The following is a 16,091-nucleotide window of genomic DNA, read 5'->3' on the forward strand; positions in this document are numbered from 1 at the left end:
AAAAAAAAAAAAAAAAAAAAAAAAAAAAGGGAGAAAAGATGTGTTCAAATATAACTTTGAGTGAATGTTCTTGAATTTTTTTCATTCCAACAACTCATATGAAAGTTCTATTGATCGGTAGCCAAATAGTCTTCTTCTCAAGCTTGAAAGGATGATCAACTCGAATTAGAGACTACCATTTTGCACCTCAAAAGGGACCGTCAATCTTAACAAAAGGCTGTGAGGAAATTAGATCAAATCTTCCAAGCCAAAAGGCAATGGATGAGGATATGTTTCTGGAACTCACTATTTGTTGTACACTGATTGCAGCATAGAGAAGATAGAGCCATCTAGGGACTTTTTTTTTTTTTGTAACCGGTCTAGGGTGTTCAGGCAAATGTGGCTGAGTTGAAAAAGGAGGAAGCTGATTTTTTTTTTCCGGATAGAAATCCTTCAAATGACATTGTGCAAGTCGGGACAGTTTGATGATGCTTCCACTGAGAGATTGCTGACCATAAATGTCTCCCTTGTCTAGATTCCAAACCCACGAGTCTTCCCTATCTATAGGTTGATAACACATTTAGCATCACATGTTACCATCTTACAAACTACAATTAAAATATGTCCTAAAAAATCTTTTGTTTCATTTTGATTTGTGTAAACCCTATTTCTTGCTACCATTTTTCTCTTGTATCATTAAATAGGGAAGAGGCAGCTGTTAGAGAGCTTTTAACGGTGACAAAGAATACAAGGCCTGGTGGCCCGGCAGAAGGAGCTCATCTTCACGTTGCTCACTTGTCTGATTCAGGCTCTACCTTAGAACTTATTAAGGTACTTTTTACTATTACAAATGCATGCATGTCCCCAACCCCCTATGGGCACATAACATTTTATTAAGCCATTCAACATACCCACACGTTGTCACTCTGGAAGGAAATTTTGGTTTGTCCATTTTGCAATGCTTTTTCTTATTGTTTTCTGTGGTCTTCTCTGTGACGTTGGGAATCCAAATGTAGTTCAATTGGATTCGATATATTTTGTACTGTATTACTGCGTTCAAGAGATAGTCTATCTGTCTTGAGTAGCTGAAGGAAAAGGACGAAGAATGTTATTTTCACTTCTTTTCACAGGAAGCAAAAAGGCATGGCGATAGTGTATCTGTTGAGACATGCACCCACTATCTAGCTTTCTCAGAGGAAGATATAAAAGATGGAGATACTCGTTTCAAGTGTGCTCCACCAATTCGTGATAAAGCCAACAAAGAAAAACTATGGGAGGCTCTAATGGTCGGTGTTTCTGTAGATCTTGCTTGCTATAGTTTCCCATTAATTCTTCTCTAAAGTTGCACCTGTTTCATTTTAACATTACAGGAAGGACATATTGACATGTTAAGTTCTGACCATTCCCCAACTTTGCCAGAACTAAAGCTTCTTGATTCTGGGGACTTCTTGAAGGCTTGGGGCGGCATATCATCTTTGCAGGTTGAGATTCGATATTTACTATTGATTCTCCCCCTACCATCTGCTGATTCGCACTCTTAGGCATGGAACATGCATATGCACACTTGAAAATTATACTTGAAATCGATTAAAAATTAAGTTTTTCGCTGATTTTGATAAACAGTCTTTCTATTCGGATTTGGATAGTTAGGTTGTCACACATTTTTATATCCATGCCCTTAATAACTACTTGCCACTTAAGATATGTTGACCTCCTTTGGGAGATATTTGAAATTGTAAGCGAATTATTTAATTTGGCTCCGTGTGGAATATCCACTGAAATAGTTTGGTCCCATATGATACAAACTGAAGGAAAGACTTGAATTCCGTGTGCTAGTGCTTTAATAGATGCATAGACAATAAAATTAACTGTCAGTCAAGTAACCAATATTAACATCAATTCTTCTTGAGAATTTGCAGTTTGATCTTTCTGCAACGTGGTCACATGCAAAGAAACGTGGAGTAACAATAGAGCAACTTGCTTTGTGGTGGAGTGAGCGGCCTGCCAAGCTTGCTGGCCTAGACTTAAAGGTCACAATATTTTTACAACTTCTAGTATCAATTTTTACGTTCCGACTTTTTGGCTGAGTAGATTGGGATAATTTCATTGTCTTCTTCGCGAGCTTGTTGCATTATGAATCTATAGTGAGTTGTATCACAATAAATAGCCTAAATAACTTGTTCTGTTTTTATGAGTGGTAGGAGGATTGCATATACATGTACAAATACAAACATTATAGCAAGTTCAATTGCCCCTTCAAGTCAAATATTATATTTTCCTTTTTTTAATTCTTTTTGGGCATTGCTCCTTTGCTACTTGTTATTGGAACGTAATCCTTCCTGCATTTGGTTACTCTTTGACACTGCCTCCAAATTTATGGGACATCCTTTCCATGGAGTGAACAAGGTTTTATGGTTTGCACTAAAAAGCCATATGGTTTCGTTGGAGTGAAAGAAATGGAAGATTTTTTAGGATTCTTTATCCGTAGTTTCATGCTATGCATTCATTTTCTACTTACAGTTTATCTTTAATTTCTGATTGGACTATTTTGTAGTACACCTTTAGGTGTTGATTGTCACACTCCGTTTTATTTCATTCATCAATGAAATTGTTCCGAAGATGAGAAAATATTGTTTTCATCTTACAGGGAGCTATTGCTATTGGAAAGCATGCGGATATTGTTGCATGGGCACCAGATGAGGAATTTGACGTCGATGACAAGTTTCCTATACACATTAAACATCCCGTATGTCTGGTTTTCTATTTCATTTATCCATCTTTGATTGTTTCAAGTTCCAATTCTCCCGTCTGAATCATATTTCCAGCATTTTAACTCCATAGATTCAGATCCATCAAATATAAACTGCACATACTCCATGGACAGAGAATCTTTTAGATGAAAGTTTTCTGTATGAAACAAAATTCTCCTTTCTCTACCATATAGGCCAGCATTTATCATGCGTTTTCGAATGCAAAAAAGTTCGAGTTTGCTTGTTATGAAGTTATGCTAACTTAGTGTCACTTTTTGTCATTCTTTCAACATAGAGCATTTCAGCCTATATGGGAATGAAACTGTCTGGAAAAGTTTTGGCCACTTTCGTAAGGGGACAACTCGTCTATGAAGACAAGCACGCTCCCGCTGCCTGTGGTACTCCAATCCTTGCACATTAATGTTCATGCTCTCTATTGCTATGGCTCCATTAGTACTTTTCAAACGCTTATAATGTAAAGAATAAAAGTTCAGATTTTCTAAAAGTAGTTTGTTATAGAGCATGAAGAAGGGTACTCATATCTTTGCAAGACTTCTTCATTTATATAATAAGATCAGCTGTAGGATGTTGGAACTGCACTCTTTGTTGGGAGATCGGTTACTTGACCAAATTTGATCCAACTGATGTATGGTACTCCTATAGGCCATGGGAATCTATCTTAAAATGTTTACATTAAAGAAGCGTTAACCTTGAACACATCGCTCTTTCTCTATTTTCTAATGTGAATTGATATTTATTTGTATGTAATCGTGTGGATCGACTTTCTTAACTTAGAATTTCGAAACCAAAATTTCTATGCTAACATTGTGTTATCTTAGAGAGGGAAACGAAACATAAGGGTGTGGAAACTTCTCCTTAGCAGCGCTTTAAAATTTTGAGGAGAAATGTGGAAAGAAAACCCAAAGAGGACAATATCTCTAGCAGTGAGCTTGAATTTTTACAAATGGTATAAGAGCTAGAAATCAGGTAGTGTGCTAGTGAGGATGTCGGGTCTCCAATGGGGTGGATTGTGAGATCCCACATTGATTAGAAAGGAGAACGAAACATTTCTTACGTGGAAACCTCTCCCTAGTACTTGAGGGGAAGCCCAAAAGGGAAAAAAAATCGGGCAGCTAGTACTTGAGGGGAAGCCCAAAAGGGAAAAAAAATCGGGCAGTGTGCCAGCGAAGATGTCAGGCCCCCAATGGGGTGGATTGTAAAATCCCACATTGATTGGAGAGGGGAACGAATCATTTCTTACGTGGAAACCTCTCCCTAGCACTTGAAGGGTGGATTGTAAAATCCCACATTGATTGGAGAGGGGAACGAATCATTTCTTACGTGGAAACCTCTCCCTAGCACTTGAAGGAAAGCCCGAAAGGGAAAAAAACTTGAATGAAAGTTTGAAAAGAAAAGCCTAAAATAATATTTGTTCTCCCTTGCACTTGAGAGAAAGCCCGAAAGGAAAAAACTTTGAACGAAAGTTCGAAAGGAAAAATCAAAAGAAGATAATATCTACTACTTGACGATGAAGTATGAGATTTTTTTTTAGTACCGAATAAATGAAAAGGCAAAAAAATTATATATATATAAAAAAAAAAGAAGTCTAGATTGAAAGCTGTTGAAACCAACGCCAATGGAGAGAGCTCAACGATTGAAGTGGATAAGCTGTCTGCTTTAAAATCCGATTTTCACTCACCCACTTAATCCTTCCACTTTCTTCTCCTTCCCATGGAGATCAGCTACAGCTTCATCACCATTAGAAAAACTCCTCGAATCTTTGCCAGAGTTCTCAGGCCCGCCTTCTCACTCTCCGCCACTCATGAATCTGTTTCCGTTCGAATCTCTACTTCACAGGCCCTCCAGAACGAAACCCTCAGGGTTCTAGAATGGAGTTCTATCTGTAAGCAACTCTCCATTTTTACGTCGACTTCCATGGGATTTGACGTAGCTCAGAACGCTAACATACGCTTCGGCCGGACGAGAGAGGAGAGCCAGAAGCTTCTTGATCAGACGACTGCTGCTGAAGCCGTGTCGGTTTCTCGACAGTTGGATTTTTCAGGAATCGAAGATGTCTCTGGAATTTTGAATTCGGCGACTTCTGGTAAATTGCTTACTATTGCTGAACTGTGTTCGGTGCGACGTTCTCTGAAAGCTGCTAGGGAGTTGTTCGAGAAACTGCAGGCTTTGGCTGGTAATGGCCATTCTTCAGATAGGTAATGTTCTCGTGAAATTTGTTCTTCATCGTTTGTTTTTTATTTAATTGGCATTCGTCTAGAGATTCCATAAACTTCTATAGAGCTATTTCTGGTTGAAGAAAAACTACTATATGATACATATTTACATAGAAAAATGATCTTGGACACGAGGAGAAGAAGAATTCAGATCGTCTTGAGCCCTGAGATGAAATCCTTGCTCACTTTTCTCCTGTCACTGAAAAGTTTAGTTGATGAAATGAAACATGAACATATAATTGTGGTTAGAAGTTAATACGATTTATTCTGTCTAATTATATTGATTAGGTTCATGCCCTTGCTTGAAATACTTCAGAATTGCAATTTCCTGGTGGAATTGGAGAGGAAAATTGAGTTTTGCATCGATTGCAATTACTCAATTGTTCTTGATAGAGCTAGTGAGGACTTGGAGCTGATTCGTTTGGAGAAGAAGAGGAATATGGAAGAGTTAGATTCTCTTTTAAAGGCAGTATCCTCTAAGATATATCAGGCTGGTGGGATTGATAGGCCTCTGATAACAAAGCGCCGAGCTAGAATGTGTGTTGCTGTTAGGGCTACTCACAAGAATTTAGTACCAGGCGCCATTGTCTTGAGCGCCAGTAGTTCTGGTGCGACATACTTTATAGAACCCAAGGAGGCAGTGGATTTGAACAACATGGATGTTAGGCTATCAAATTCGGAGAAGGCTGAGGAAATAGCCATTTTGAGTATGCTTACAAATGAAATCTCAGAGTCAGAGAATCATATAAGATATCTGTTGGATAGAATTCTTGAACTTGATCTTGCTTTGGCCAGGGCTGCTTATGGTCGATGGATGAGTGGGGTTTGTCCATGTTTCTCATCCAAGGGGTATGAAGGCTTAAATTCTAGTATAAATGACAATACATTATCAGTAGATATTGATGCTATTCAGAACCCATTGCTGCTCAACTACTCTCTTAAAAGTTCATCAGATAATGTTTTATCTTCCTCTGCAAATGTAGGTCAATTTGACAAGAGAGATAATGCAATCAATAGTGAAGGTTTTTCAGGAAGCGTCACTGATTTTCCAGTGCCAATAGACATTAAAATTAAGCGTCAAACTAGAGTGGTTGTGATTTCAGGGCCTAATACAGGAGGTAAAACTGCATCCATTAAGACTCTTGGCCTAGCATCTCTTATGGCTAAGGCTGGCATGTACTTGCCTGCCAAGAACCTCCCAAAACTTCCATGGTTTGATCTTGTTCTGGCTGACATTGGAGATCACCAGGTAGAATTCTCTAGTCTTCTTGTTGTAATCTTATAGATTATCAGCTTTTTGAGTTAAGTATAAGTTTTAACATTGTTTTCTTGATTGAAGTCTCTAGAACAAAATCTCTCTACCTTTAGCGGGCACATCTCGCGGATCTGTAAAATATTAGAAGTATCCTCAGATGAATCCTTAGTCCTTATTGATGAAATTGGCAGTGGAACTGATCCTTCAGAAGGTGTGGCTCTCTCTACCAGCATTTTGTATTATCTCAAGAAATGTGTTAATCTAGCTATTGTGACTACTCATTATGCGGATTTGACTCGCATAAAAGATAGTGATTCTTCGTTCGAGAACGCTGCTGTGGAATTTTCACTCGAAACTTTAAAACCTACCTACAAGATCCTTTGGGGTAGTACTGGAGAGTCGAATGCTTTGAGTATTGCTCAATCAATTGGATTTGATCCCGCCATAATAGAACGTGCAAAGAAATGGATGGTGAGTCTTACACCAGAAAGACAGGATGAACGTAGAGGTTTGCTCTTTAAATCACTAATGGAGGAAAGAGATAAGTTGGAAGCTCAAAGAAGGGAAGCTGCTTTACTTCATGCAGAAATTTCAGCACTTTATAACGAGGTAAAGCTTTAGAAATTTGTGAATGTGCTGGCTTCCATTTATCTGCTGCCTTTATAACGAGGCAAATTGATTCATATCTTGTGTGCAGCTTTATGTATCTTATCGCCTTATGTTGTTAAGTAATACCTTTAATATGTGGTCAATTGGTCTTTTGCTTGGTTGTATTAGCCCTGTGATCAAGGTAGAGTTCTTACCTAATAACGGGTGCATCATTCGTTGGGCGGATCATTATAACTGATGTAACAGTCCAAACCCACCGCTAGCAGATATTAGGCTTTTCCGATATTGTCCTCTTTGGACAGCCCTTCTGGACTTCTCCTCAAGGTTTTAAAACGCGTCTACTAGGAAGAGGTTTCCACACCCTTATAGGGAATGCTTCGTTCCCCTCTTCAACCAATGTAGGATCTCACGATCCACTTCCTCATCTCACAGTCCACTCTCTTCAGGCCCGTCGTCTTCGCTGGCACACTGTCTGGTGTCTGGCTCTGATACCATTTGTAACAGCCCAAGTCCACTACTAGTAGATATTGTCCTCTTGGGACTTTTCCTTTTGGACTTCCCCTTAAGGTTTTAAGATTCCCTTCCAGGTTTAAAACTCCCCCTCAAGGTTTTAAAACTTGTCAAAGAGGAGAGGTTTCCATACCTTTATAGAAAATATTTCGTTCCCCGGATCTCATACATTTTTCAGCATCTAGAGAACTAAAATTCCCGATTGGTTGCATAGCCAACTGGAAAAAAGCGTAAAGAAATGTAATTATGTCCTATCTATAAGAAAAAAGTAATATCATTTCAAGTATACTGGCATCTAGTAAAATTCAGGTGGCTTTGCCAGTTGCATTATGCCACTGGTGACATTTAGAAAGGACTTTTGAAAGGTTTCAACGAAGTATACCATTGGAGAAAGTTGAAAAGATTTCATGCGACTGATTTACTATTTCTCAATATAAAGAATGCAGAACCGATGGCATTCCAACACATTATGGTGTTGCTCATCTCTCTCTTTAATCATTGATGCAGATTCGGGATGAGGCAGAAGATCTTGATAAGCGTGAGAGAGCTCTTATTGCCCTTGAAACCAGAAGAGCTCGACAAGAAACTGAGGCAATAAAGTCCAAGATAAACACTGTTGTACAAGAGTTTGAAGAGAAACTGAAAATTGTTGGGGCTGATCAATTCAATTCATTGATCAGGGAGGGAGAATCCAAAATCGCTTCAATTTGTGAAGCTTGTCGTCCAACCGACAATTCCCGCCCCGTTGTTGCAAATAAAAGTTCTTATACACCCCAGTTGGGCGAGCAGGTGTTTGTAACTGGTCTTGGGAACAAGTTAGCTACTGTTGTTGAAACGTCTGATGATGAGGAAACAATCCTTGTTCAGTATGGTAAAATCAAGGCCCGAGTGAAGAAAAGAAGCGTCAAAGCTCTTCCAAACAGTGAAAAGGCAGCTGCTGCTGCTAAGTCTCCTTCATACTCTAAGAAACAGGTATCTTCTCTTCTATTCAATCATTCTCTAGACTCCATCTTTTGTGAATCTAATACTATTTGTCCTGTGATGCATACACAATGATGCAAATCTAACCATCATTGTCGACAATTTAGGGTCGACGGAGCAGAGAATTGGTCAGTACTTCAGATGGAGAGTCTTATGGCGCCGTTGTGCAGACTTCAAAGAACACGGTTGACTTACGTGGCATGCGAATAGAAGAAGCTTCGTACCACCTTGATATGGCGATCTCTTCGAGAGGACCGAATTCAGTTCTTTTCATCATACATGGAATGGGCACAGGGGCTGTCAAGGAACATGTACTCGAGACCTTGAGGAAACATCCGCGTGTAGCGAAGTATGATCAGGAGAGTCCTATGAATTATGGTTGTACAGTTGCTTTTATAAAGTAGATATCAATTTCAGGTGGTGAGCTATGTCAAGCTGAGTACACCATCTAGTTTGAACTCAAATGAATCACATCTCATATATGTAAATATTGACCACAAGCTGAACTAAAACAATACAGGAAACACGTAGCTGCTTCAAGTTCTAGGTTCTTTGATCTAGAATGTAACAAACAAATTCAAGCTTTTCGTAAAAGTTTCAGTTTTCGTGCGCACCTCCACACCAAATTTGTACAATTCATTGAATCAGACACGATTAACCTAATCTTGATACTCGAGAGTAATTCTTATTTCCATTCACTTATCTTACTTCCCTGAACAAGAAGAAGCTGCTCTCGATATGAGATCCGCAGAAAAGAAAAAGAAAGAAGAGGAATTGGATGCCTTAGAGCTGCAGTCCCTGGATAAGCCTTAAAAAAACACACACGCCTTTTTTTAACTAAAGTTAGGACACAAACAAAAGAAAGAAAAGGGTCATGATGATGGTCCTATCTTTGTTTTCGCCCCGGTGATGCGCTCCTAGCACGTGGAGCTACATACCAGATAAAGAGTCTTAATTGAATTCACTATTTTAACTTCTTTCTTCCCTGTTCACGAATCATCTATGCATGTAGCACATTTCCCTCAAATCACCAACACTTCATTAAACCACCAAATACAATCAGTAAATTGGAAGTGAACATCAGCTACTTTTACTCCTTTCATGTGAAGAACATGATGATAAATAAGATTTTGCATTATTGAAACCCAAGCAACAGGTGTTAAGATCGACAACAACAACAATAAGATTCAATAAGAAAACAATCAGCAATTGTTCTTACCTTCCTTCAGTTGTTTCTTGCCCAGTGCCAAGAATTTTCTTTGTTTCTTCATCTTCATCTATTTTATCAGACTTCATTTGATTTAACAGCTCATGTACTTCTTTACCACCTCTTATATGAGCCTTCATCAAGGCATGATACATCTCTCTGTTCACTGGAATCACAGACCTCAATGAGCCTACAAAAGCTTCTACTTCTTCAATGCTGGCGTTTTCGCCAAGCCAATTCAATATGCCCGTAATCACACGTAGATTAGGTTTCCATCCTTTATCCATATTTAGAGTAAGGGCGGCCTTCATGCACTCTACAGATTTTTCAGTCTCACTCCTGTCCATATATTGAACAGCCACAGCACCCCAACAGTTTGGTGTGGTAGTCTTTCCCTTCTCCATCAAGTCTTCGAGCAGGGCTTCGGCTCTCTCACACATTCCCTTGTCAATATACCCAACAATGACAGTGTTAGGAACTCGAAAATCATAGCAATTCCCAGATGATTCCCACTCTTTCAGCACTTTTTCAGCTTCCTCAAGTTCACCCAGTCTCACCAGAGATTCAAGCATTGTGATGTAGTCTCTATTGATGAGTCTCGTAGTATCAGTTTTATCCAGATTCCACAATCTCAACACCTTCTCCTTGTTTCCTAACGTTGCGTATAGCGAGATTAGATGGTTATGGCCAATTCTATCTTTACTCTTCAGTCTCTCTTCTGCTTTTTTCAAGGCATCAACCGCCTTATCAGCGAGATCCGCTTTTATAAAGAAGTTAGCTACTACTGCATAAGTGTTCCAATCCATGACTATATGAGGTTGAGATTCCATCTCCTTTAATACATTCTCCATCCCCTCAAGATCCCGTCTCGCACCATATGAATTGATGCAGATTCTGTAACTGAAGTTGTCTGGAGAAACATTTTTCTCTTTCATCTCTGCTAGTACCTCAGGGACCTTGTCATGCTGACCAACATTTGTATACAAGCACATCATGTCATTGTAAGTGAGCTCTGAAGTTGCAAAGCCCATCTCTTTCATTTTTTGCAAATGGGAAAGAGATTTTTCAACTTGCCGCTGCCGAACGTAGCAATTGAGGAGAGCACCGTATGTCTTATCAGTCTGGTCTTGCTCCTTCAACTGATTGAAATAGCTTTCGGCAGAAAGATATCCACGAACTCGGCCAATCAGGTCCAATTGCACCGCATGTTCGCTTGGCGAAAATATGCAGACACCGGTTTTCTTCATCCATTCGGACACCTGCATTTACATCCATCATCAATTATAAAGAACACCCCCAATAAATTGTTGAAATCCACACATTTCTAGCTCATATGATGCTATAGTCATTCTATCATTATCCACAGATTTAGATTCCTAACAAGTGAAATCATACTCCAGATTAAATAAGGGAGAAACAACATAACTCCATGGCTGAAGGTCCATATTATGTGAACTAATGAAGTTACTCAAACAAAGTCATTGAATCAAAGAATCTAAAGAAGTATTTTCTGACTTTTTAGCATAGAAAACCCGCGTACCTTCCATTTCCCCAAGCTATATCTGTCAATATAACCTCATTCTCCATAATCCTGAGGATTTGAAGTTAGCGATTGAGCTATTCACATTTTGAAAGGGAGGCTCATCCGAAAGACACTTAGTTCTCACTGTATGCATCTTTTTTCACAGTTCACTTCTTCCTACACATCCTACAGCTCAAACCAAAATATACCACATTTCAAGAAAGAAAAACTCAAACCTCAAGAGCTTGTGTGAAGCGTTTACGCTTGCGAAGGTCATGAATGATTCTCTGAAGCTCAGCGATTCGGACCTTCTTTCCCTCCTTAACCCAGCCGTCCAGCACCGGCTCCACACTGACGCTAGGATCGCCCAGAGGACTAATTTTCGCGTACAGAGTCGCCTTTTTCAATCGATTCGTATGGTAAAACCTGCCAGCCAGGGCATAGCGTGTTAAAGCTTTGGAAAAGAACTGATCCATAGATGAGATCCGCGGAGATCACGCCTTCGAAAGAAGAAAACGAAGAAGAAGAAGACGACGAGAACTGTTTCAAGTGAGACAGGGAAAACACAAACGCAACAGGAGTGGAGGTTCAAGGTTTTAGGAAGGTTTTGTTATTGGGCTTATGGGCTCGTCGAAATTACAGAATGGAATATGGGCCTACTTAAAATGGGCCGATTTTGGGCCTCAAAACGACAGCCCAACTAAAAGATACCTTACCGCACGTCGGTGATGCGCTGGTTTATTCTCAATGGTCATATTCTTGAAAACTTTCAAATTTAAATAAGTATTATTAATTTAAATACTTTATTTATAAATAAATATAACTATTATAAAAATAATAATAATAAATACGTCAAGTTATTTATTATTTTTATATTATATTATATTAATATACTTAAAATATAACTTAAAAACTAAAAAAAAAAAAGTAAATATATTAAAATCCTTTGTGAAATAAAATTAATTAAATGTGATATGCAATTAAAATAAAAATTATTTACCAAAAATGAAAAACTTTCATTATAAAAAAAGTTATAATGACATCATAAATACAATTTGTAATAATTCAATCAAGTTATAATTGAAATTTTTCATAAATATTGATATTTGTGAATTATAGTTTAAAAAACAGTATATTTACTATATTAAATATATAAATAAATAAATAAATAAATATTATATCACCAAGTTGCTGTGGTGTAGTGGTTATCACGTTAGTCTTACACACTAAAGGTCCCCAGTTCGATCCTGGGCAGCAACAAGCAAAAGTAATTTTTTTTTTAATTTTTTTTTTTTATAATTAAAAAATCCACCGAACAAAAAAGCCAAGATGTACAATTCAGGATAAAAATCTTCCCGCGAGTTTGATTCAGCCATAAACAAAGCCCAAATGATCCAACCATCCATCTTCTTCAACTGTTCCCCACCACTCATCTGTGATTATTGCAAGAAAAATCTTCTCCACCACCGCCACTAACAAGATGAAGAGCGCCACAAATGCAGAATCCAGAAGCCGAGTAAGATCGTAAACCTGTAGATTCTCTAATTTCTTCACGAACATGGCTTGTGGCGTTGTTTCCATGACGATCGTACCTCTAAGTTCAAGTTCAAGTTACAGCTCCTGCTTATCGTATGTTCGGAAGCGTCCTTTGCTCCGTAGTCTTTCCGTTGGAGTTCACTGCTCAAGTATTAGCCGAGATTTGTCTCTAACCACCGGTAATATTATCGATTCCTCTGTTTTCTTCTCTTGTTCTTCAACTGTTCTATGAATTCATGGTGCAAGAGTTTGAAGAATGTATGTATTTCAATGGCTTATGATTGCTTGTTAGTTAACATGGCCTTGGATAACTTGTGGCAGAGAGGCTAGGAAATGGTGATGCTATGACTGGAGGAGCTTTTGATTTTTATAAAGCAACTACATCTCTTACTGAAAGGTCGATCTCCACATCAAAGAAGGTCACTCTTGTAAGGCATGGTCTTAGCACTTGGAATGAAGAAAGTAGAGTTCAGGTTTGTAGTGTTCCTACTTTAATCATTGATCTTTTCGACATTGGGGCGTAATGTAGAATACTTGCTCGATTACTCGATTACTCAATACCGGTTTCCATGTGCTTGTCATGTATGTTTGGTTTATGAAATCATATACATGGATGAATCTGTAACCGGTCAAGCCCACGGCTGGTAGATATTGTCCCTAAATGAACTATGGATGATGAAAATTTGAGATTTCTATTTCTGAGGAGACGGTCAAGATTTGAACAACTTTGAACTTGAATGTACAGATTCCATTCTTCTTAGTACATGGATTTAATTTTACATTTAGCCTAATTTTTGTTGAACTAACATGCAGGGAAGCTCGGACTTATCTCTCTTAACAGAAACTGGAGTGCTGCAAGCAGAAAAATGTAGAAGAGCCTTGGCAAACATAAATTTTGATAGATGTTTTGCAAGTCCAATATCACGCGCCAAGGTTGGGTGGCATCCAAATCTCTGTGTGTGTTGTTGAGTATTATTGAAAGCAGTAGTCCCACATTGGCTAATTAAGAGGATGATCATGGGTTTACGAGTAAGGAATACTCTCTTTTTTGGGGAGACCAAAAGCAAAGCCACGAGAGCTTATGCTCAAAGTGGACAATATCATACCATTGTAGAGAATCGTGGTTCCCAACATGGGATCAGAGCCATACCCTTAACTTAGTCATATCAATAGAATACTCGAATGTTGAACAAAAAAGTTGTGAACCTCAAAGGTGTAGTCAAAAGTGACTCACGTATCGAACAAACGGTGTACTTTGTTCAATAGCTTCAGAGAAAGGAGTCAAGCCTCTATTAAGAGGAGGCTGTTCGAGGCTCCATAGGCTTCAGGGAAGGCTCTATGGTGTACTTTGTTCGAAAAGAGGATTGTTGAGAATTATTGAAAGGAGTAGTCAAACATTGGCTAATTACCAATTAAGATGGATGATCATTAGTTTATAAGTACTGAATACTATCTTCATTGGTATGAGGCTTTTTGGAGAAACCAAAAGCAAAGCCACGAGAGCTTATGCTCAAAGTAAACAATATTATACCATTGTAGAGAGTCGTGATTCCTAAGACGTGTATTCTTTTCTTTTTTCATTATGATATATTGTTTGATTAAATTGCCACTATTTCCTTGAGTGCAGTCAACTGCTGAAGTTTTATGGCAAGGAAGGGAAGAAGAACTGGTTTTTCTTGATTCTCTGAAGGAAGCCCATCTGTTTTTTCTTGAAGGCATGAAAAATGGTCTGTCCCCTGCTTGAGCATACTACAATTTTGATTGCCATTTTACTATGTTATCATGAAGAACATCATGTTTGGAAGTAACTCAAAGTTGAATGTCGCATCAGTTCATATCATGTTTGGAAGTAACTCAAAGTTGAATGTCTCATCAGTTCATATCATGTTTGGAAGTAACTCAAAGTTGAATGTCTCATCAGTTCATATCATGTTTGGAAGTAACTCAAAGTTGAATGTCGCATTAGTTCATATTATATTTGGAAGTAACTCAAAGTTGAATGTAGCATCAGTTCATACATTTAAACAAGCTAAACAGCATCATCCACAAATTCCATTGAAAACGTTTTTGGCGACTGCTCTTTTTTAAATTCTAGGAGATGAACATTTTTTTTCTTTTTGGAACTGGTTTATCTCTTGATTTCTGCATTTGAGATTTGAGACTTGAGACTTCCTTGTAGATCTTAAAATATTGCTTAGAATACGTCCCTCTGTACATTCTGTTTCGATCATAGAAATCATGATTAGAATTTGGAGGCAGTGGATGCTAAGAAGATTTATCCAAAGGAGTACACAACATGGCGAGAAGATCCTGCTAAATTTTGCGTAAATGGCGTCTACCCTCTTCGAAAAATTTGGGTAACAGCAAGAGAAGCTTGGAGGGAAATCTTGTTATCACCTGTGAGATATGTTCATTCAATCTATTCCCATCAATTAGAAGCTTGTCTGGCTGCTTTTTAACTTGTGTTTTGTTGACTATCAGGGAGAGAATTTTGTGGTGGTCACTCACAAATCTATATTGCGGGCACTCATCTGCACAGCCTTGGGGCTTGGCCCTGAGAGGTATGAACATTGTCATGAATATCCTTGTGGACCAAAATGAATTTAGGATTCCTTGTAACAAGTAATCTTCGTTGTTATATATTTAACGCCTTCAAATTCCAAAATGTTGAATAAGTTTGTGTGTTGATGGCTTTCGTGGTTTAGGTTCCGATCGGTCGAGATAAACAATGGCGGGATATCGGTATTCAAGTTCAACGAGAAAGGAGAGGCAATGCTTCAATCTTTGAATATGACAGCACACATGTACAGCGATCACACCTATTTATACTAAAACTAGGAAGTTTGTAGAAATTAGGAGAATGATACTGTATTGTTTTCTTTCTTTTTTTTTTATAAAGATGATAATTTGCATAATGAATCTCAGGCTTGTTTTGTGAGCAATATTGGCCTTTATTTAAATTATTGTGCGGAGCTCTTAGATGTTCGTGAGAGTGTCTTCATTGGTTTAGTGCCCTCTCGTGCTTGGCCAAAAGTACTCTTTTACTTCCATCATTTTTGTCCATCTAGACGTTTCATGGATAATGTCCCCTTCATAATTTTATTAATTGGTTATGGAATGCTGCTAGAGTGTTTAGTTGGTCTCTAGAACTACTATGACACTCTTGATGTACTATGACACTCTAGATGCATCAGTCCAAACCCACCACTAGTAGATATTGTCCGTTTTGGTCCATTACATATCGCCATCAATCTCACAGTTTTAAAATGTGCCTATTAGGGAGAGGTTTCCACACCATTATAAAGAGTGAATCGATGTAGGATCTCACAATCTACCCATCTTGTGTGCCAGCCTCCGCCTAGTATCTGACTTTAATACCATTTGTAACAGCTCAAGCCCACCGCCACCGCTAGCAGATATTGTCTGCTTTGGCCCATTACGTATCGCCATCAACCTCATGGTTTTAAAACACATCTATTAGGAAGAGGATTTCATACCCTTATAAGGA

At 38.4% G+C, this 16,091-nt stretch overlaps 4 protein-coding genes and 1 non-coding gene across 6 annotated transcripts in view; 4 read left to right on the forward strand and 1 right to left on the reverse strand.

The window, feature by feature from the left end:
• The window catches only part of LOC111457155 (allantoinase), an 8,845-nt gene extending 5,475 nt beyond the window's left edge, over window positions 1-3,370 (forward strand). The window contains exons 10-15 of the mRNA XM_023099316.1: window positions 684-810; window positions 1,110-1,265; window positions 1,350-1,460; window positions 1,899-2,009; window positions 2,627-2,725; window positions 3,025-3,370. Of these exons, the coding sequence (XP_022955084.1) occupies window positions 684-810; window positions 1,110-1,265; window positions 1,350-1,460; window positions 1,899-2,009; window positions 2,627-2,725; window positions 3,025-3,150 (730 nt within the window). The 3' untranslated portion in view covers window positions 3,151-3,370. The remainder of the gene's footprint in view (window positions 1-683; window positions 811-1,109; window positions 1,266-1,349; window positions 1,461-1,898; window positions 2,010-2,626; window positions 2,726-3,024) is intronic.
• Window positions 3,371-4,353: 983 nt separating this feature from the next.
• Window positions 4,354-8,872, forward strand: LOC111457014 (endonuclease MutS2). The gene is made up of 5 exons (XM_023099120.1): window positions 4,354-4,945; window positions 5,252-6,212; window positions 6,303-6,827; window positions 7,845-8,309; window positions 8,426-8,872. The coding sequence occupies exons 1-5, from the start codon at window positions 4,461-4,463 to the stop codon at window positions 8,720-8,722; spliced, it is 2,733 nt and encodes a 910-aa protein (XP_022954888.1). The 5' UTR covers window positions 4,354-4,460; the 3' UTR covers window positions 8,723-8,872.
• Window positions 8,768-11,622, reverse strand: LOC111457015 (pentatricopeptide repeat-containing protein At4g21705, mitochondrial). 2 transcript variants are annotated; one of them, XM_023099123.1, is made up of 4 exons: window positions 11,284-11,374; window positions 11,066-11,116; window positions 9,540-10,784; window positions 8,768-9,064 (listed from the first exon to the last, which is right to left on the reverse strand). In XM_023099123.1, the coding sequence occupies exons 3-4, from the start codon at window positions 10,770-10,772 to the stop codon at window positions 9,023-9,025; spliced, it is 1,275 nt and encodes a 424-aa protein (XP_022954891.1). In that variant the 5' UTR covers window positions 10,773-10,784; window positions 11,066-11,116; window positions 11,284-11,374; the 3' UTR covers window positions 8,768-9,022. The 2 variants fall into 2 exon arrangements, with proteins under 2 accessions (XP_022954891.1, XP_022954890.1); XM_023099122.1 differs by lacking the exon at window positions 11,066-11,116 and having other exon boundaries at window positions 11,284-11,622.
• A 612-nt stretch (window positions 11,623-12,234) lies between these two features.
• On the forward strand, window positions 12,235-12,307 carry TRNAV-UAC. Its single transcript has one exon. It is a non-coding gene; the product is annotated as a tRNA-Val (tRNA).
• A 142-nt stretch (window positions 12,308-12,449) lies between these two features.
• LOC111456886 (probable 2-carboxy-D-arabinitol-1-phosphatase) lies at window positions 12,450-15,525 on the forward strand. The gene is made up of 7 exons (XM_023098940.1): window positions 12,450-12,762; window positions 12,905-13,056; window positions 13,397-13,516; window positions 14,211-14,310; window positions 14,843-14,982; window positions 15,065-15,144; window positions 15,289-15,525. Exons 1-7 carry the CDS (start codon window positions 12,606-12,608, stop codon window positions 15,413-15,415), a joined length of 876 nt encoding a protein of 291 aa, XP_022954708.1. The 5' UTR covers window positions 12,450-12,605; the 3' UTR covers window positions 15,416-15,525.
• The last annotated feature ends 566 nt before the right edge of the window (window positions 15,526-16,091 follow it).

This window comes from Cucurbita moschata, unplaced genomic scaffold (genome assembly GCF_002738365.1).
Source record: "Cucurbita moschata cultivar Rifu unplaced genomic scaffold, Cmos_1.0 Cmo_Scf00019, whole genome shotgun sequence".
NCBI classification, from domain to species: Eukaryota; Viridiplantae; Streptophyta; class Magnoliopsida; order Cucurbitales; family Cucurbitaceae; genus Cucurbita; species Cucurbita moschata.